At 39.6% G+C, this 16309-nt stretch overlaps 1 protein-coding gene across 1 annotated transcript in view; it reads left to right on the top strand.

Moving 5' to 3' along the window:
- Positions 1 to 5519: 5519 nt before the first annotated feature.
- The window catches only part of DNAJC13 (DnaJ (Hsp40) homolog, subfamily C, member 13), a 48935-nt gene continuing 38145 nt past the window's right edge, over positions 5520 to 16309 (top strand). The window contains exons 1-12 of the mRNA XM_010016817.1: positions 5520 to 5587; positions 9802 to 9877; positions 10342 to 10491; positions 10829 to 10870; positions 11938 to 12138; positions 13241 to 13447; positions 13530 to 13625; positions 13778 to 13869; positions 14629 to 14795; positions 14891 to 14970; positions 15050 to 15219; positions 16060 to 16159. Coding sequence (XP_010015119.1) covers positions 5520 to 5587; positions 9802 to 9877; positions 10342 to 10491; positions 10829 to 10870; positions 11938 to 12138; positions 13241 to 13447; positions 13530 to 13625; positions 13778 to 13869; positions 14629 to 14795; positions 14891 to 14970; positions 15050 to 15219; positions 16060 to 16159 — 1449 coding nt within the window. The remainder of the gene's footprint in view (positions 5588 to 9801; positions 9878 to 10341; positions 10492 to 10828; positions 10871 to 11937; positions 12139 to 13240; positions 13448 to 13529; positions 13626 to 13777; positions 13870 to 14628; positions 14796 to 14890; positions 14971 to 15049; positions 15220 to 16059; positions 16160 to 16309) is intronic.

Below are 16309 nucleotides of genomic sequence, written 5' to 3' on the forward strand. Positions count from 1 at the left end.
AGCTGTGGAAACTCCTTTATTGCACTCCCGAGCCCTTCTCTTCCTGTATCTCCGAGCAGAGGAGAGGCTGGGCTTGTCTCCAGCCTCAGCCTGCCTGGTGCTTCACTGCTGTGTGTTTCGTGCGGCTTCTGTAGCCGTGGGGCAGAATTTGTCGCTTTCCTAGATGAGTGCTAGCGTGTCCAGTGAGAAAAGATAGGTTATTTTTCTCCTTCTGGCCTCAGATCAAAATATACCCATCATAAGATGCTCTGGGAAATAATTTATGAAGAGTGGGAGAGACGAGAAGGAGACTTGCTCTCACAAAGATGAGATTTTATGTCTTTTTTGAGTGGTAATCATGTTCTGAAGAGCATGAGCAGATCTAGATGTGTCTTTCAGAAAATCTACCCCTAATGTGCTTACTTTTCCAAAAGATTTTGAATTTCCCCCATGGATGCTTTTTACTTGCTTTTTTGTTTTCCGCAAGCCAAAAAAATTGAGCATCCTAAATAGCTTTCTGCCTGCGGTGAGCTGCACGCAGTCTTTAAGACAGGCTTTTTTTCCTATCAGGTGGTGTGGAGCTTACACCTTGATAGCTGTGTTTCTGCTGAGGGCCAAGCTCTGAGCTGTAAAAATGTTCTTAGTGCTTCAGTTGGGGTGGGGAGGGTTGGTTCTGTTTTCAGCTTAGTGCCCTCAAGCCCAGTGAATGCCTGAGCACGCTGCTCAGAGGGAAACGTAGGCATATACATTTATTTAGAGTCTTGCTATTAGTGCAGCTATTCTCTGCTCTGCGGTTGCTTTTGAAGTTAATGTAATGTGAAATGTATTTTTGCTTTCTCTTTTGTGCTCTTTCATAAATCAGATCTATGGCAGTGAGTCTGAGAAGCTGAGTTTTGTTTCCTGTTACTTAGCACCAATTAAATAATACTGTGTTTCACAAAATAGTCCGTGCTTTAGAACTTAAGTTGTTTGGAGTCAGAGCCTTTTCTTGTTAAGTAAGATTGTCTATGCAGGACACTTGCATGCAGTGAGATCCATAGAAAAGGAGGAAAGCTGTTGAAGGGATGCTAGTGGCTCAAGTTTCATCTTTGAATTGTGTTAGGAAGATGCTGTTCAAGCAGTCTGCTGTGGGTCAGTTCAAAATAACAGGACCAGTGTTACAGATGTAAAGACTATGCTTGGCTCTAGCTGGCTTCAGTTTATAGATATGCATCTTGGTCTGATTCCTGCCTGCTAAATGCAGCCAAGTGCCAAAACACTTAACCAGAGATTACTGACTCCTTTCCATTATTGCTGACAGGTTTTTTCCACTTGCAGATTTCAGAGTCTCAGAGCTGAGTATTTGTCCCTGTGTAGTACAGAATTTCCAGGAACTTTACCTTGCCTTTTAGCCTTGCTGGAATAAACTTCTCGGAAGGTTTATTTCGTATGTTTGGCTCACTTCTCTGGGAGTCATGGTGGTATTTTTCAGCTTCCAAACACGTATTTGTCCTGAGGGACTGAATCACTGGGTATTTCCAGATTTGAAGTAGTATGCTGGGGATTAGTCTGAAGGGCCAGATCTGTGTTTTGGACTGAGCAGGTGACATGTGTTTGAAGCTCAATAAGTGAAGCTTCCCGAGTTAATGAAGTAATTCTTCAGCTGCCATTCAGCTGTATCTTGCAGTATTAACCTTCAACTGTTCAACCTCTTGATTTGCATCACAAAAATATTCTCATGCCATAAAAAACTTATCAATTATCCTACCTCACTAGTAAGACTTAAAATAGAACAATATTCTTGGGACGTATGACAAGATGGTCAAAATATGACTGAAAAGGAGCACTTTTCTTACTCCTGTTAGTGAGTAAACCATTCTGTTCTGACACTGACCTGCCTAGCTGGAGAATGAGATTGGTTCATTGATACAGCAGCGTGCTAATGTAGGTGGAAAAGCAAAACAAATGTGGAAGATTCTGGTTGTCCTTAGTGAGGGAATGGAGCAGTCAGCTTGGAGGATGGACCATCACTTCTGGTAATAGCGAGGTTGAAATTCTCAGCCTGTTTGCAGCCTGGACCACCGAAGGTGGTGAGTCTGTGGCAGACTGTGCTTATCCTCTCTTAAGGATCTGGTGGGTCTCATGTCTTTCTCCTTCCCTTGCAAAAAGGGCTATGAGTTCCTGCACAACAGATAAGAAATCTCAGTTTCCACAGGTAATGAGGCTGTAGTACTTAAAGAGCAGAGGGACAAGGAAGAAGTTTAGGTTTGTTAAAAAGAATCTGGCTGGAGGCAGAACTGCCAGTCAGCACACAGCACTGAAAGAGGCAGACAGCTAAAGCATTTCGGTGCAGAAAAAATCATGTATTTAAATAAAAAGGTATGCATGAGTAGATGACTGAAAATCAGGCTCCAGACCTTTAAACAAAAAGGGAAGTGTGTAGAACCCCAGAACCTTGCTGGGTTTTTTTCATTTTTGCTCTCATTTCTTTCCAATTGGTTCCTGTTTTTATATTCTTGGTGTGTCTTCTCTCTTAGCGAAGTCACACTTGAGCTTGATACGAGGATCTGTCCCTGTGTAGTATAGACTTTCCAGGAACTTTACCTTGTGTTTCAGCCTTCCTGGAATAGTCGTCTTTCTTTTAAAGAAATCTCTTTCTTATCAGCATTTTTCTTCCTCCTACCCCCCCGGTGGAATAGAGGAGTAATCCCGTGTGGAGCTTCGAAGTGCTACCTTAGTATAGGCTAAACCTTCACTTAAGAAAGATACAGAAGCTTTGTAATAGGAGAGGAATAATATAATCGGGGGAAAAAATAAATCTGAGTACTGCACTAAACTCTGAACCCGTGTCCATACTTCTTACTTTGTTTAAGCTGAGGGATGTATGTATAGTTACAGCTCTGCCTATTGCTTTGATGCCTGCAAGGTCACAGCTTTGTTTCCAACTCTGCAAGTGTTAGTTTGAGACTGACTTGTCTCTGTTTCCTGAAATAGCTTCTGTTTCCCAGATGGTGGCTTTGTGAAATCCTGGAAAAGTGGGAAGTGTATGCAAGTTGAACACACCTTGTGTAATGTACCTATTCATGTAGCTTAAACTCTGAGGCAAGGGGGGGTCCTGGCAGCAATTCAGGCCCTCTCGTTTTAAGGATTGCTAGTTCTGGTACATGCAGCTTACAAAAAAATGTGGTTTCAACTTTTTTCACCAAAAAGCTGTTCCGCTGCTATTTACAGTATTACAAGAACCAAATAGGAAAGTATTGTTGAACTTCTGTTTTGTGAAAAAGCTAACATCCAGGTACTAGAGGGTGCTGTAGTTAGGCTCCCAAAAGAAGTTGCAACTCTGCATGCTCACTCTTCCTCAACCAGATGAAATCTGTTCATAAACTGCTACTTTCAAAGTACATGTTACTTCTGCCCAGTGGAAGTAGAAGTCTGAACTAGGTGTCTCTAGTATTAAACTTTTGAGAGCCATCAGTATCAGATATCTGATGGCTGTGCTGCAAAACGTGCAAAATAACCTTAGAAGTTGTGATTTTCTTTTGTCAGGTACCCCAGAACACTGAGATGATCATTAAAATTGGGGCCTTGTTGTCCTGGATACTTTCATGAGTGAAATAAAGAATTTAACTCAATTTTTCTGTCAGTCAACTTCTTAAAGGTCTCGAGTACAGAAAGAAGAGGTGAAGGGGAACAGGAGGTTTTCTTATTTTGGGAAATTAATGTGATATGACCACTATAAGAAGGCTGCTATAGCTTACACTGGTATAGGGCTGAACTTCGTTAATACTAAAACCTGATGTGCTCTGCAAAGTCAATGGTAATTCTATCTTTGGTACTAAAATTACATCATAATTTTATTATCTACATTGTAGATAGTGTAGTAAAAGCAATGCCATGCTGCTTTTGTCCGAATGAGGGAGGGAAGAGAACTTCTTGGTTTCTTCTGAAATGTTTTTGTCTTTGGCATGAACTATTTCTTTTCATCTTGCATTACTGTGGAACCAAAGACAACTGAAAAATGATTGCTGGGCTTTAACACAGCAGCTCAGAACACTAGGCTATTGTTAGCCTTGTTCTCTGTTCAACTGCAAGAAGATGTGTGCAAGAATTAATTGTTACTAGATTTTGGCATATATTGCCTCTGTGTTAAGTCTTCTTCGTGGGAGAGAGAGTTACAATCACTGTCCAGAAGAACAGTGAGTAAAGCATCAAAGCTTTATCGTTTGAATAGTTTCCATTGAAAAAAAAAAAAAGGCAGTTTAGGGAATTTGTCACTTTACTGCATGTACAATACTTCATGTGGCAGTATCCTGAAGCTACTGACTTACTGGTGTTAAAGCTAAGGGAAACTAATGGGAGTTCATAAAATGAGTGTTTCTCAGTTTGGTATTATTAAGACCAGATGTTTGCAAGTGGGAGAACATCTTGCTTTAAATCCTCTACAGCAGGTAGCATTGAGGTCTGGGAGGCTTAATAGAACTGGACAGAGGAGTCTGTTATTGGTGAACCTGGAATTACGGATAAATATAATCCCATACTTAGCGGAGCTAGTCTTGTTACAAGCCTTATATTTTAGTTTCACTAACACATTAGTCAATGTCAAGAAAATGGCTTGAAAGGGGAGTTACTGGGATTGAGTATCTGCACTGTGTTCTGAAAGAGAACTGTGATCATTTTTTATTTTAATGGTACTACTCTCCAGCAAGATCTGTGTAGCTGGGACAAACAGACTGTAGTGTTTTGATGCTTATCCATGGCAATTATAATACAACACAGTCCTAAAACTGGTCAGAATAGAGAACTTCAGGAATAGTGCTCTTGGGTATCTACCCCTCCTGAAACGTTGTTCCCAAAACCTGACTTTAGAGAATTTAACTTGCTACAAGTCAGTGGGGGATTAACTCCAAAAGCTTGACTCAAAAATTGAGTCATGGAAATGTGTAAATACCTTTTTTCTCTTTTTCCAAAGGCAGTACCACAAGTTCTCTTCAGTAGGTAGTGATGATTGTGCTGGTTATTCACCTGGGGGCAGGAATTCTCAAGTTCATTTCAGTCAGGCTGTCCATTCTTGTGTTCATGACTATATAACTGCTGCAGCAAGACAGCAAGAAAATAGCCTGAAGTTATAGAGGCTCTGAAGTTGTAGAGGGTAGGAATTAGCAATGAGCTAATGTTACAGGTCATCCATCTCAAAATGAGAAACCTTTGCTGAATCAAGGAGAATTAGATGAATATAAAAAGGTAACTGGGGTTGAGTCTAACTTTTAGCAGGACTGGGACTGATTTACTTCAGCATTGCTTCAGGCAAGCTATGAATATGAATTCTTGCAGACTAGCTTCTGCTTCAAGTGCAACTTAGTCCATGCATTGTCTGATAAACAAGTATTCCTAATATTTTTTGTGTGGAATTGACAAAGCAGTGACTTGAGTTTTTGAGAACAAAGTCTTTTTGTCTTGAAGCATATTGATTATTAGTGAACTTCAGTTTTAAATGAAAATCATGAGTAATTTCATGTCTCAAATTACAGGATGTCTCTTTTGTTTTCAGGTCTTGGCACAGAATGAATATAATTAGAGAAAACAGAGATCTTGCTTGTTTCTACACAACAAAACATTCATGGAGGGGAAAGTAAGTAGTTCAAAGTTTGGGGGGTTCTTTTAATGTTTTGTGTGTAATTTCTCCTCTCCAGTATTGGATTTTACTGTGTAGTTCCTGTATTGATGGATGAAGGTTGAACTACAGGCTCCTGCTGCTCAGCCTGTGAACTGAATCTTCCCTAGAATCAATTTTGTGTTTTAGCCTTCCCCTGCACATGTTCCCACACTCTAGCTCTGGAATAGACCACCTGACTTACTCAGCTTCTGAGTCTCTTGAACTTACTATATAAAGCACTAATTTTAAAGTGGAAATGCTGCTTCTTGGAACAGGTTCTTGGAGGAGTAGTGTCTTACGTACTTTAATAGAGGAGCGTCATTAGTCCATGCATATACTTAACATGTTGTGTAATAGATTATCTGTTGAAGTACTAGCTGAGATTGAAGAATTCTGTTAGTACAAATAAACTTCAACCCTCAAGGGGGTCTTGGATCTAAAAATGATTTTTCAGCAATGCATCTGACTGCAAAAGCTGGGAACTTCTAATAAAGCTGTGCATTAAATTGTCATAGTTGTTATGCTGTGTTTGATGTCAACTCTTATATATACATACATACATATATAAAGCTTCATAGGTCTTTCTTTTGTACACTTACTGGTTGTTCCTTCTCACATGCATAGTAGTGCTGTGGAACTGGGATTTTTCCTTGCTACCTAAACATCAACAGAACCAAGAAGATGTGTTATCTGCACATCAGGAGCATGAGTACTGCTTTGTTCTAATGATTATACTAAGAAATGATGTCCGAATCTGGTGTTTGACCAGTGAATTGAAACTGGTTGTGTTTTGGGTTTGTTTTGGTTGACTGATGATAAATACTTCATGAAATTTTCCTATTGGTTTTTGGGAATGCTGGGAAGGAAAGGAGGATGGGATTGCAAGGAGTGGCAGCCACAGATCTTTCTCAGTTGTTCTTTGAAGAACCATGAGATTGCTTTAGTGTCTAATCAAATTGCTCCCTGCCTCTGCCAGCAAAACTTAAACCCCTGCGTAGTTCAGACTTGAAACTAGACTGAAGAGAAGGCAAAACCTTTCCTCTATCAAGACAGATTCTTGATTGACTTGAAATGAAAAGTTTAATATTTGGTTTTACTTCAGTACTTCTGAAGTAAATTTGGTCTTACCTGAGTTGGATTTGTGTGGGCATGGGTGAAGAAAGAGTTTTCTTCAGTAATAGTAAGATACTATGTTGGGGTAGAATGTTAGGACAGTTTGTCCCTCCTAATCTTTCTGTTGCCCAGCATAAAATATCTGATCTCCTCTTCTGAAGTTCCTGTGGCCTGTGTGCAAATTTAACATGAATGTGATTTGAGTCACTTGGTGGAAATTAGATAGAACTCAGATTGCTTCTGCTGCCCAATGCCTTCCATTAAGAGCCTCTTCCTACGTGATGCAGGCTGTTGAAGTTAGAGTAGTATGATCTTGAACTTTGGCAGTAGTGGTCTGATAAACTATGAAGCATTCTAGAACTTCCTGCAAAGTCTGAAGTCTACAACAGAGGCTCAGCTTAAAACTCGGTGACCCTTTACTTTTCACATAGTGAAGGGGAAAGCGGTATCTTGTGAGCAGCTGCCTCGTGTTGCAGCAGAAGCTTGTATGGCTTTTAGTAAGCTAATATTTGAGCACTTAAGTCCACTCAGTTCATGGTTATAATCTCAATATAATCTATGGATAACATAAAAAAGCAGTAACTTAACGTGTAGTGCTAAATGGCCTTAATGATTTGATGGGCTGTGTGCGTAGCAGTTAAAGTATTTTCTAATAGTACAGATGATGGTGCTCCAATATTCGTCTGTGTTCTGTAAAATTAATGAATACTGTCTTTCTCTTGAGTTTGGTGGTATAAAATCTGTCTACCAGGTTCATCCTAATTAAAAAAAGTATGGCTTCTACAGTGCTTGGAAGAAACTAGTGAGTAATCAATAGCCTTTTTACTGGGAAAGGAGATTTGCTTCAAATTATTCTTCTCAAAGCAGCCTGGCGTTAGCCTGTACTGCAGAGTATGAGAGAGAATTAGCGGTCAAGTGTTCAAGTCCTGGAGGTATAAATAACTTTCTATGTATTAAAAGGTGAGGTTCTGGACAAGAGTATGTTTAAGAGTGCCTGGGAACTGACTTCTGAGTCTCCTCTGTTCATGCAACAAGACTTGGGTCTTCTGCATTTACTCACGGAGAGGAGATGAAAGAAATGGTAACTCAGTAAACCTGCTGTTCTGTCTTGTGTTCCTTGTCACATCACGTGTGGAGAATGTTGGGTAATAAATATGCTTCCTAGATGTTGAAATGCTGGCTTGAGCATGAGGGGAGGAAAGGTAGGGGCTATAATGTTTAGAATCTGGTCTTCAGTTATGTGTGATCATTACATATCCTTATTCTGCCACAAAGCACTGTGAAGTTCTTTAGTATGTTAAGTTAGGAAACAAATCCTTAAACAAATACTGAAGTGCTTTATTAGTTGTGATAAGTTCTTTAGAACAGGATAAACAAGGCTTATTTGTAAATCACATAAAAGACAGAACACCTACCTAAATTGTGCAGCAAGAGGAGAGGGAACAGTTGGGTTGCTCAAAGGATTTTCTTATCTAAGAGTTGGAGCATTCTTTGACAGACTGAATATAGTGGAATTATTACCAGCTAGTGTAACTTCAAATGTTCTGCTTCATTACTACAACTTCTCTTGACCTCCATCTTAAACAAGGAAAATTCAAGTACTTGGAAAACCAAACAGGCTTTTCAAATAGATTAAACATCTTTAAGGTGGTAGGTCACTTCAATATTACAGATTTTTGTAAGCTTTGAAGAAAATAAGCACATGCTTTAATTCCTAGATAAACTCTTCTGGGCCAGTAATGGCTTAAACCTGCACCAGACTGAATGATAATGGAAAATGGTAGGGAATTAAGTTTGTGAGATTGACTGTGTCAGGCAGATACTTTTGGCCTTGCTATTACAAGAGAAGGGAGGACAGGTCAAATAACATGAGGCAGCAGCTCTGAATGTATCTGAAACTCATGCAGAGTTTGACCTTGTATAGAAATGATGGTTTGTGCTGCAGACCTGGGAAGTGAGAGAGAAGGGACTGCAACACCAGAGTGCAGAGAAGTGGTTTCTTGATGCAGTGTCTAGTATAGCATGCATCTGATTAGTCAGGTGTCTGGCTGGGCCTATCTCTAGCAAACCCAGAGGTTACCAAAAACTGAAATTGAATCAGTTTTATTTGGTTCAAATTCAGGAAGGGCGCCCATGTTTAGATTCTGATGCTTTGGTCAGAGAACACTTACTAGAACTGGTTCTGGTTCAGGTTTGGCTTGACTTTCTGGGCAGGACTGGTTCCAGATAGAAGTACCCTAAAATAAGAAGCTTGTACAAGTAGTAAGGAAATAGTATAATCTTCTGTTTCAAACTCTGGTTAGTTATATGGCAAAACTTTCTGATGCAGAAATATGTAAATAAGTCTCTATATAAAGAGATGGTTCAGGGTATGCTGTGAATGTTATCTAGGAAATGAAACTGGTAAGGTTTTTCTTGCTGTATCTGAATTTCCTGGCTTCACCTCACTGCTGCATGTTTCTGACATGCCTGAAATGCCAGCAGCTACCATGCTGCACTGTTCTTTAAGCACTATGGCAGTTAAAATACCTGTGATACTGAGAGGCAATGACTAGTTGCATGTTGAACTTTAGCTTCAGCAATCTGTGTGTCTCTGAGTTTAGTAACCTTAATCTTCCTCACAGTGAAGAAAATTAGGCTTGCCCGTAGCAACTCTTTAACTTGTTATAGTATTGTGAATGGATGTGTAAATTGGATTTTACAACCATTGTCTGAGATAGCTTCAGACAGATGCTTTGGAGCATTGCAGGGATCTTTTCCAATCTGTGTAGGGTTTGGGGGTTTTTTTGGTGCGTTTTTTGTTTGTTTTGGGTTTTTATTAGAATTTATTCTGATCTGGTAGTACCTTTCAGTGCAAGATCCAAGAGTCATTGGTCCTGACTTAGCTGATAACTTGGGAAAAGGTATGCATAAGGAAATATATTTAGTAGTATTTAACTTGTATGCGCCCTTTAAGGCTCTATAGAATAGAGGAGCTAAAGAAAATTCCATATCTATTTCCTAACAAGGATGGGTGTATAGCTTCAGCAGGGTTTTCCTGTGACTTCTGGAGAAACTAACACTCTTCTGTATTCTAGGTATAAGCGAGTCTTTTCAGTAGGAACCCATGCCATCACCACGTACAATCCCAACACGCTTGAAGTTACGAATCAGGTAATTGTCATTTCTGAAGTTGATTTTTGATTTAAATTCACCATCCAGAGCAAATTGTGGCATTCAGTGTTCAGAAACTATCTAGTCTGACAAGATCTTGGCAAAACCAGAACAGAAAACTGGTGCTGCCTTCACTAACTCCACAAATACCCAGTGGGTTTTGTACTTTCAGGCATTTGTCTTTATTGGCCAATAGGTAGTAGTTTGCTTTTGGGTGTGCTGTTCTGAATGAACTGGTGTAAGTTTGATCACTCTAAATCTGTGTCCCTGAAGGGAGCCAGGGCAGTTATTTACTTTGCAGAGTATCAAATAGGAAGCTCAAGCTAAAGGTGTCACATAGCATGCTAGTTATTGTTTCATTATAGCAATTTACTCGGCTATTATAGGTACTAAGTGTTTCTGAGTGGAAGAGATGGAGCTTTAAAATTGCTAACAGGATAACCTAATTACTTTCAATTGTCTAGTGGCCTTATGGAGATATCTGTAGTATTTCCCCTGTTGGAAAAGGACAAGGAACAGAATTCAGTCTCACTTTTCGGAAAGGGAGTGGAAAAAAGTCTGAAACTCTGAAGTTTTCCACAGAGCACAGAACAGAACTCCTTACAGAGGCACTGGTAAGATGATTTATTTTTTTCTTCAAGCAAGCAGTAAGTACTTGGTTATCATTACAATTTGTGGTAGCTTATTCTGCTTTGTTTCCTTACATAAAAGCAGGTTGTCTTTTGACGTGTTATGTTAATGAACTTGTTCTAGTGTCGATTGCAGCAACTAGTGCATGATTCTTAACTAGTAAAGCTGCAAATACTGACTACGTTAAACTACAGTGGAATGGTGATCCTTGAAGGAGGCCTTGTTCAAGTCCCTTAAAAGAGGGTCAGCTTAAACATAGGCTTTCTGGATAGATTGGCTGTTATATTTGCATTCATTCATTGTTAACTTTCTTAAAAACAGAGATTCAGGACAGACTTCTCGGAAGGAAAAATCACAGGACGGGTGAGTGTCTGGCTTCTCCGCATCATTAATGAATGATCTCAAGACTTAAACTACTTTGTTCATGTATGTTATGCTTGTGCTGTATGCACTACCTAAAACAGCTTTTGTAAATTTGGATCTGAAGTCTTGGTTTGAGAAGAGAAAGTCAAGAGTTTGTCCAAAAGCAAGGGGAACCTCCTCAGCAGTAGAATATTTGAGTTCTTTTCCCTTGGCCTCAGCCTTATGTGGTACACTTAAAGACTCTGAATGTTACTGCTGAAATAAATGCCTTTGCCACATGATGTTTTATTTGGAGAGAAGGAAGAACTAAAACAGAAGCTTTGATTCTTTATTCAGTGTTTACTGCTTCCAGCACTTTACTTTCCAACTCTGGATAATTTTATGTGTAACATCCTGAATGCCTGGTGTGAGAATATTGTTTCCTAGGAGATTCCTGTAGGTCAAATTAAAGACAAGATTGCTATGTAATGAATCTTGGTAATACAGTAATAATCAAGGCAGTATGGAGAATTGGACTTGATATTTGGTTTTATGTCTTCTGGTCACAGAAGATAGCACTTACTGCATAGAATAGATCTTTAGTAATGAGCATAGTAACACTGCTGGAATATGGGTGTCCCCTTTGTCTTGCTCTAGCTTTTGCTGTTTCTCAGTAAGTGTGTATTTGTAAAGGAATGTGACTGCAGGAGGTGAAAAATTCACCGTGTAGTGATAAGCTTACCTTAATTTAGCTTGATTAGCTGAAAAACCACCTGGTGCAATAGCTGTTTCCTTGTCTAACCACAGCGCACATGATCTGAGTAGATCACCTTCTTTATCGAGAGAAACTTCCTCTTGGAGTGGCTGTTTGGGGATTGCTATTCTCTCTTCACAGTACATTATTAAAGCTGTGACTTCCTTGTCAGTTGACAGCTTCTTTGATTCATAGTGTTCTTAACATAGATAAGAGCATTAAGAGAAATTATATTTTTGAACTTTATACCCACACTGCTTACTAGATAGGAAAAGAACTGCTGCTGTGTAGTAAAGGAGTGTGTGTGTTCATCTGAAAGTAGCTCTCTCTGCAGAGGTATAACTGCTATAAACATCACTGGAGTGATACGAGGAAATCTGTGATTCTGGAAGTGACTCCTGGAGGTATTGACCAAATCGATCCTGCAACAAATAAAGTCCTGTGCTCCTATGACTACAGAAACATTGAAGGCTTTGTTGATATTGCTGGCTATCAGGGAGGCTTCTGTATCCTCTATGGAGGATTTAGTAGATTGGTGAGTACTAAACCAAAAGATCTTGGTATGGTGCTTAGGATGTTTATAGCTGTATATTTAATAATGAAGCTTCAACAGAATTTGATCATATAAGTATGTGCATCTGTGGGACCCAAAGATATTCTATTTTATTAGCATAAAATACCCAGTTACTTATATTTGGATGGTGAGATGACTGTCATTTGGGCAGGGAGTTTCCTGACATTTCTCAAAGTTACAGAAGTGACAGTCAGTGTTCCTAATCCACCTAAGTGATGAAGAGATTCTGTTAAAAAATAGATTCATCAGTGGTGATGCTTCCTTTTTAGGCCTGTGATCGATACTCAGCAGCTTTGCTTGGGAAGTATTGCAGTATAATGTTGGTTTCAAAATCCTAAAAGGGTTTCTGTGTACTTATACTGGAAGCAGCTGAAGTGAATCTTTAGGAATTAATTCATGGTCACTGATGTAAATACTGTTACCTCAGTCTCTACTAACAAAATAGGACTTTGCACTCTAGATCGTGGTTTCTGTCTCTCTTGTACTGCAGCATGCTTTTCTCTGGCATAAAACTAGCAATACAGAATTGATCCTCTCACCTTGCCTGGCAAGGCTGGATGGCATCCTTTACAGATAGCAGCTGGGGCTGCCTCTGTGGCTGTCTGACTCCTCACTCCAGCCAGGCTGACAGCATCTGTTGCTAAGGCAGGGCATACAGACCTTTACTTTAATAACATGCTAATGGGTAGCAGGGTATCCTTTAAGAATAGTTGGTATTGTTGAAAAGCAAATGTGAACCTAATAGTGGATCTCTTATGTAATAAGTAACCTCTTCTCTTTATACCATGCACTTAGCAAAGTCAAGCCCAGCTGCTGGAAAGATTCTGCTGGTATTTTTAAGAATAGTTGGTGTTGTTGAAAAGCAAATGTGAACCTAATAGTGGATCTCTTATGTAATAAGTAACCTCTTCTCTTTATACCATGCACTTAGCAAAGTCAAGCCCAGCTGCTGGAAAGATTCTGTTAGATATCTAGTGGGGGATTACTTATGGAACTGTGATTTTTTGAGCTATGCCATATTTTTCATCTGTGGTTTTGTTTTTTTTCTTATCCAAACTTGCAGCATCTCTTTGCATCTGAGCAGAGGGAGGAGATTATCAAAAGTGCAATAGAACATGCTGGCAACTTCATAGGGATTTCTCTGCGGATAAGGAAAGAATCCCTAGAATTCGAGCAATACTTGAATCTTCGCTTTGGAAAATACAGCAATGATGAATCTGTGACATCTTTAGCAGAGTTTGTTGTTCAGAAAATAACACCTAGACATTTGGTAAGATATCTAACTAAACTTACTTGGTTCCTCCTAAGTGCTAAGAATTCTCTTTCCTAACACGCCTTTTTCATTTGCTCAGGAACCTGTGAAAAGAGTGCTAGCTCTTACAGAAGCTTGCTTAGTTGAGCGGGATCCAGCTACCTATAACATTGCAACTTTGAAACCTTTAGGCGAGGTAAGAGTTGCCCTTCTCATACCACTTCTTCAAATAGAAGCTCTAAAAGATCGTAATAGTAGGAATTCAAAAGTATAGATAAGATGGCCTTAATTTGTAGAGTAGATAAGTAACACTGCTTCCTGAATGAAATCCTTATCTCTTGTTTTTAGGTATTTGCGATAGTATGTGACTGTGAAAATCCCCAGCTTTTTACAATTGAATTTATCAAAGGACAAATTCGGAAATACTCTTCAACAGAAAGGTAACTGGAGCTCCAGTGGGTCATGAATTCAAATGGAAGTTGCCATGGTAGCTTCTTACTTCTGTAAACTCTGACTCTTGGAAGTGTTAACTCAAAGCCTTGCTATTCTAGTGGTCTGCCACTATAGAAATCAAGATTTGTTACAGGACCTAAATTTCTCCCCTTTACCTTCATCCCGAGTTTAAGCAGATCTGTTAGATCAACATGTAAGGGTGTTGGACAGTTAGATACAGCCTGCTTTTCCAAAGCAGTGTTATTCTGTGTATATTTGACTTGGTTAAGCAGTATATCTGAGGCAGGGAAAGAAAGCCCAGTTTAAGTGATCTGGAAATGTGGAGGCTGTAAACCATTTGGGCTGTCTGCTTGAGATGGTCTTAGTTGATTCTATTTAAAACAACCAACAGAAGTGCTCTTGCAGTTGTAATGCAGTCTAATCCTGCTAAGTGAGGTTTTGCACAGGGATGAATTGGCTTGCAACATGTGTCACTCATTAACATATAATCCAGAGCTCATCCCTTTAGTGAAAGGCTGCAGCTGGCTATACTGGGTGTAATACAGCTCTGTTCTTACAGTGAATAAAGGAACACTTGAAAGTTAGTGACTTCTTGAGGTGTAGCTGTTAGCACCAATGTTAGAGATTCCAAGTATTGCTGCCTTTCATTCTGTGGGCTTTTTCATGGTCTGTTTTTCTTACAACTTGGTTCTTTGGCATCACTTTTCTGATCTAAATTGTATTCGTACATCTTTCACCCAACCCAGAGATTCTCTCCTGGCTAGCTTGTTGGATGGAGTGAGAGCTTCTGGTAACAGAGATGTCTGTGTGAAAATGACCTCCACACAGAAAGGCCAGCGTTGGGGATTACTCAGTATGCCTGTAGATGAAGAAGTAGAGAGCCTTCATCTGAGGTTTTTGGCAGCTCCTCCAAGTAAGCTAATGCTTATTACATGGTTTTATAGTACTCTTTAAAACATCCAGCTATTTAGTCAGGTACTGATTAACTTTTGTTATGTTTTCTTCCAGATGGTAACTTTGCAGATGCTGTGTTCAGGTTCAATGCTAACATTTCCTACAGTGGGGTACTGCATGCAGTTACACAAGATGTAAGAATAAATCTTCTGCCCACCCTCTTCAGGTGTTATTAGTGCATAATGATATTAATAACTTTTATGTCTTAACCAGGGTCTGTTCTCAGAAAACAAGGAGAAACTTATTAATAATGCCATAACAGCATTGCTTTCGCAAGAGGGAGATATTGCAGCGTCTAATGCAGAGCTTGAAAGCCAATTCCAAGCAGTAAGACGACTAGTGGCTTCAAAAGCGGGCTTCCTTGCCTTTACTCAGCTTCCAAAGTGAGTGAGAAGTCTCTTCAAGCTTGGAAGTAGTAGGTGAAAGCAGTTATTGAGCTGTTGATGATGTCTTATTTTAAAAACTGAGAATTGGACTTAAGCCTCACTTCTGAAAGAGACTGGGAGACTTTTGCTTCCATCAGGCTTTAATGTGAATTGAGAATGAGCATTAGTATGTAAAGCTGATTCTTCCTTTGCTATAAAATACTCTCTGCTGGACTCAAATATGGCTTAATGTTTTCCCTAGTCAAAAATGGCACATTCATGTGTCCTTGAAGTAGGCAGTTCTTCATTCTTAAAGTATATTGATGTCATTGCTAGCTGCAGTTCAACACAAGATAAAACTTAATGGTAGGAAGTTCAGGTTAGATATAAGGCAGAAGAGGGTGGTGAGGCGCTGGCACAGGGTGCCCAGAGAAGTGCTACATGCTCCGTCCTGGCAGTGTTCAAGACCAGGTTGAACAGAGCCTTTGGTGACATGGTCTGGTGTGAGGTGTCCCTGCCCATGGCAGGGGGTTGGAACTGGATGATTTTAAGGTCCTTTCCAACCCAAACCAGTCTGTGATTCTATGATCCTAAGAAGTTGAGTTGTACTCCTACAGGAAGTACAGGCCACTTGGGGCTTGTCTCAATTGGATAACATAAGAAAGCAGGAAAACTGCCTGCTGTTCTTCTGAAAATTAAAAATTCTTTGGAATACTTTTGGCTCTGGACTATGGGGCAGCGGAATGATGTAAAGAGTGATGTATGCACCTGGACCTTTATATAAAGGTCTTGGACTGTTTCTCTGTGAATAATGTTGTTTCCTCTCTAATCTTGGTGATTTTGCTTTCCTTCCAAAAGATTCCGAGAACGATTAGGAGTGAAGGTTGTGAAAGCCCTCAAAAGGAACAATGATGGAGTAACCCATGCCTCTATTGACATGCTTTGTGCTCTTATGTGTGTAAGTATTAAATTGCAGTTCTTTCACTTCGGAATGTGTGAACTTCAGTCTACTGAAAGATGTAGAAATAGGGACTGCCCTTTAACTTGCAGTGTGTTCAAACATAAAATAACTTGTTCTACAGTGACTTTCTGCTGAACTTGAACTAAC

The sequence above is a fragment of the Nestor notabilis genome, unplaced genomic scaffold (genome assembly GCF_000696875.1).
Source record: "Nestor notabilis isolate BGI_N333 unplaced genomic scaffold, ASM69687v1 scaffold10516, whole genome shotgun sequence".
Lineage (NCBI taxonomy): Eukaryota > Metazoa > Chordata > Aves > Psittaciformes > Psittacidae > Nestor > Nestor notabilis.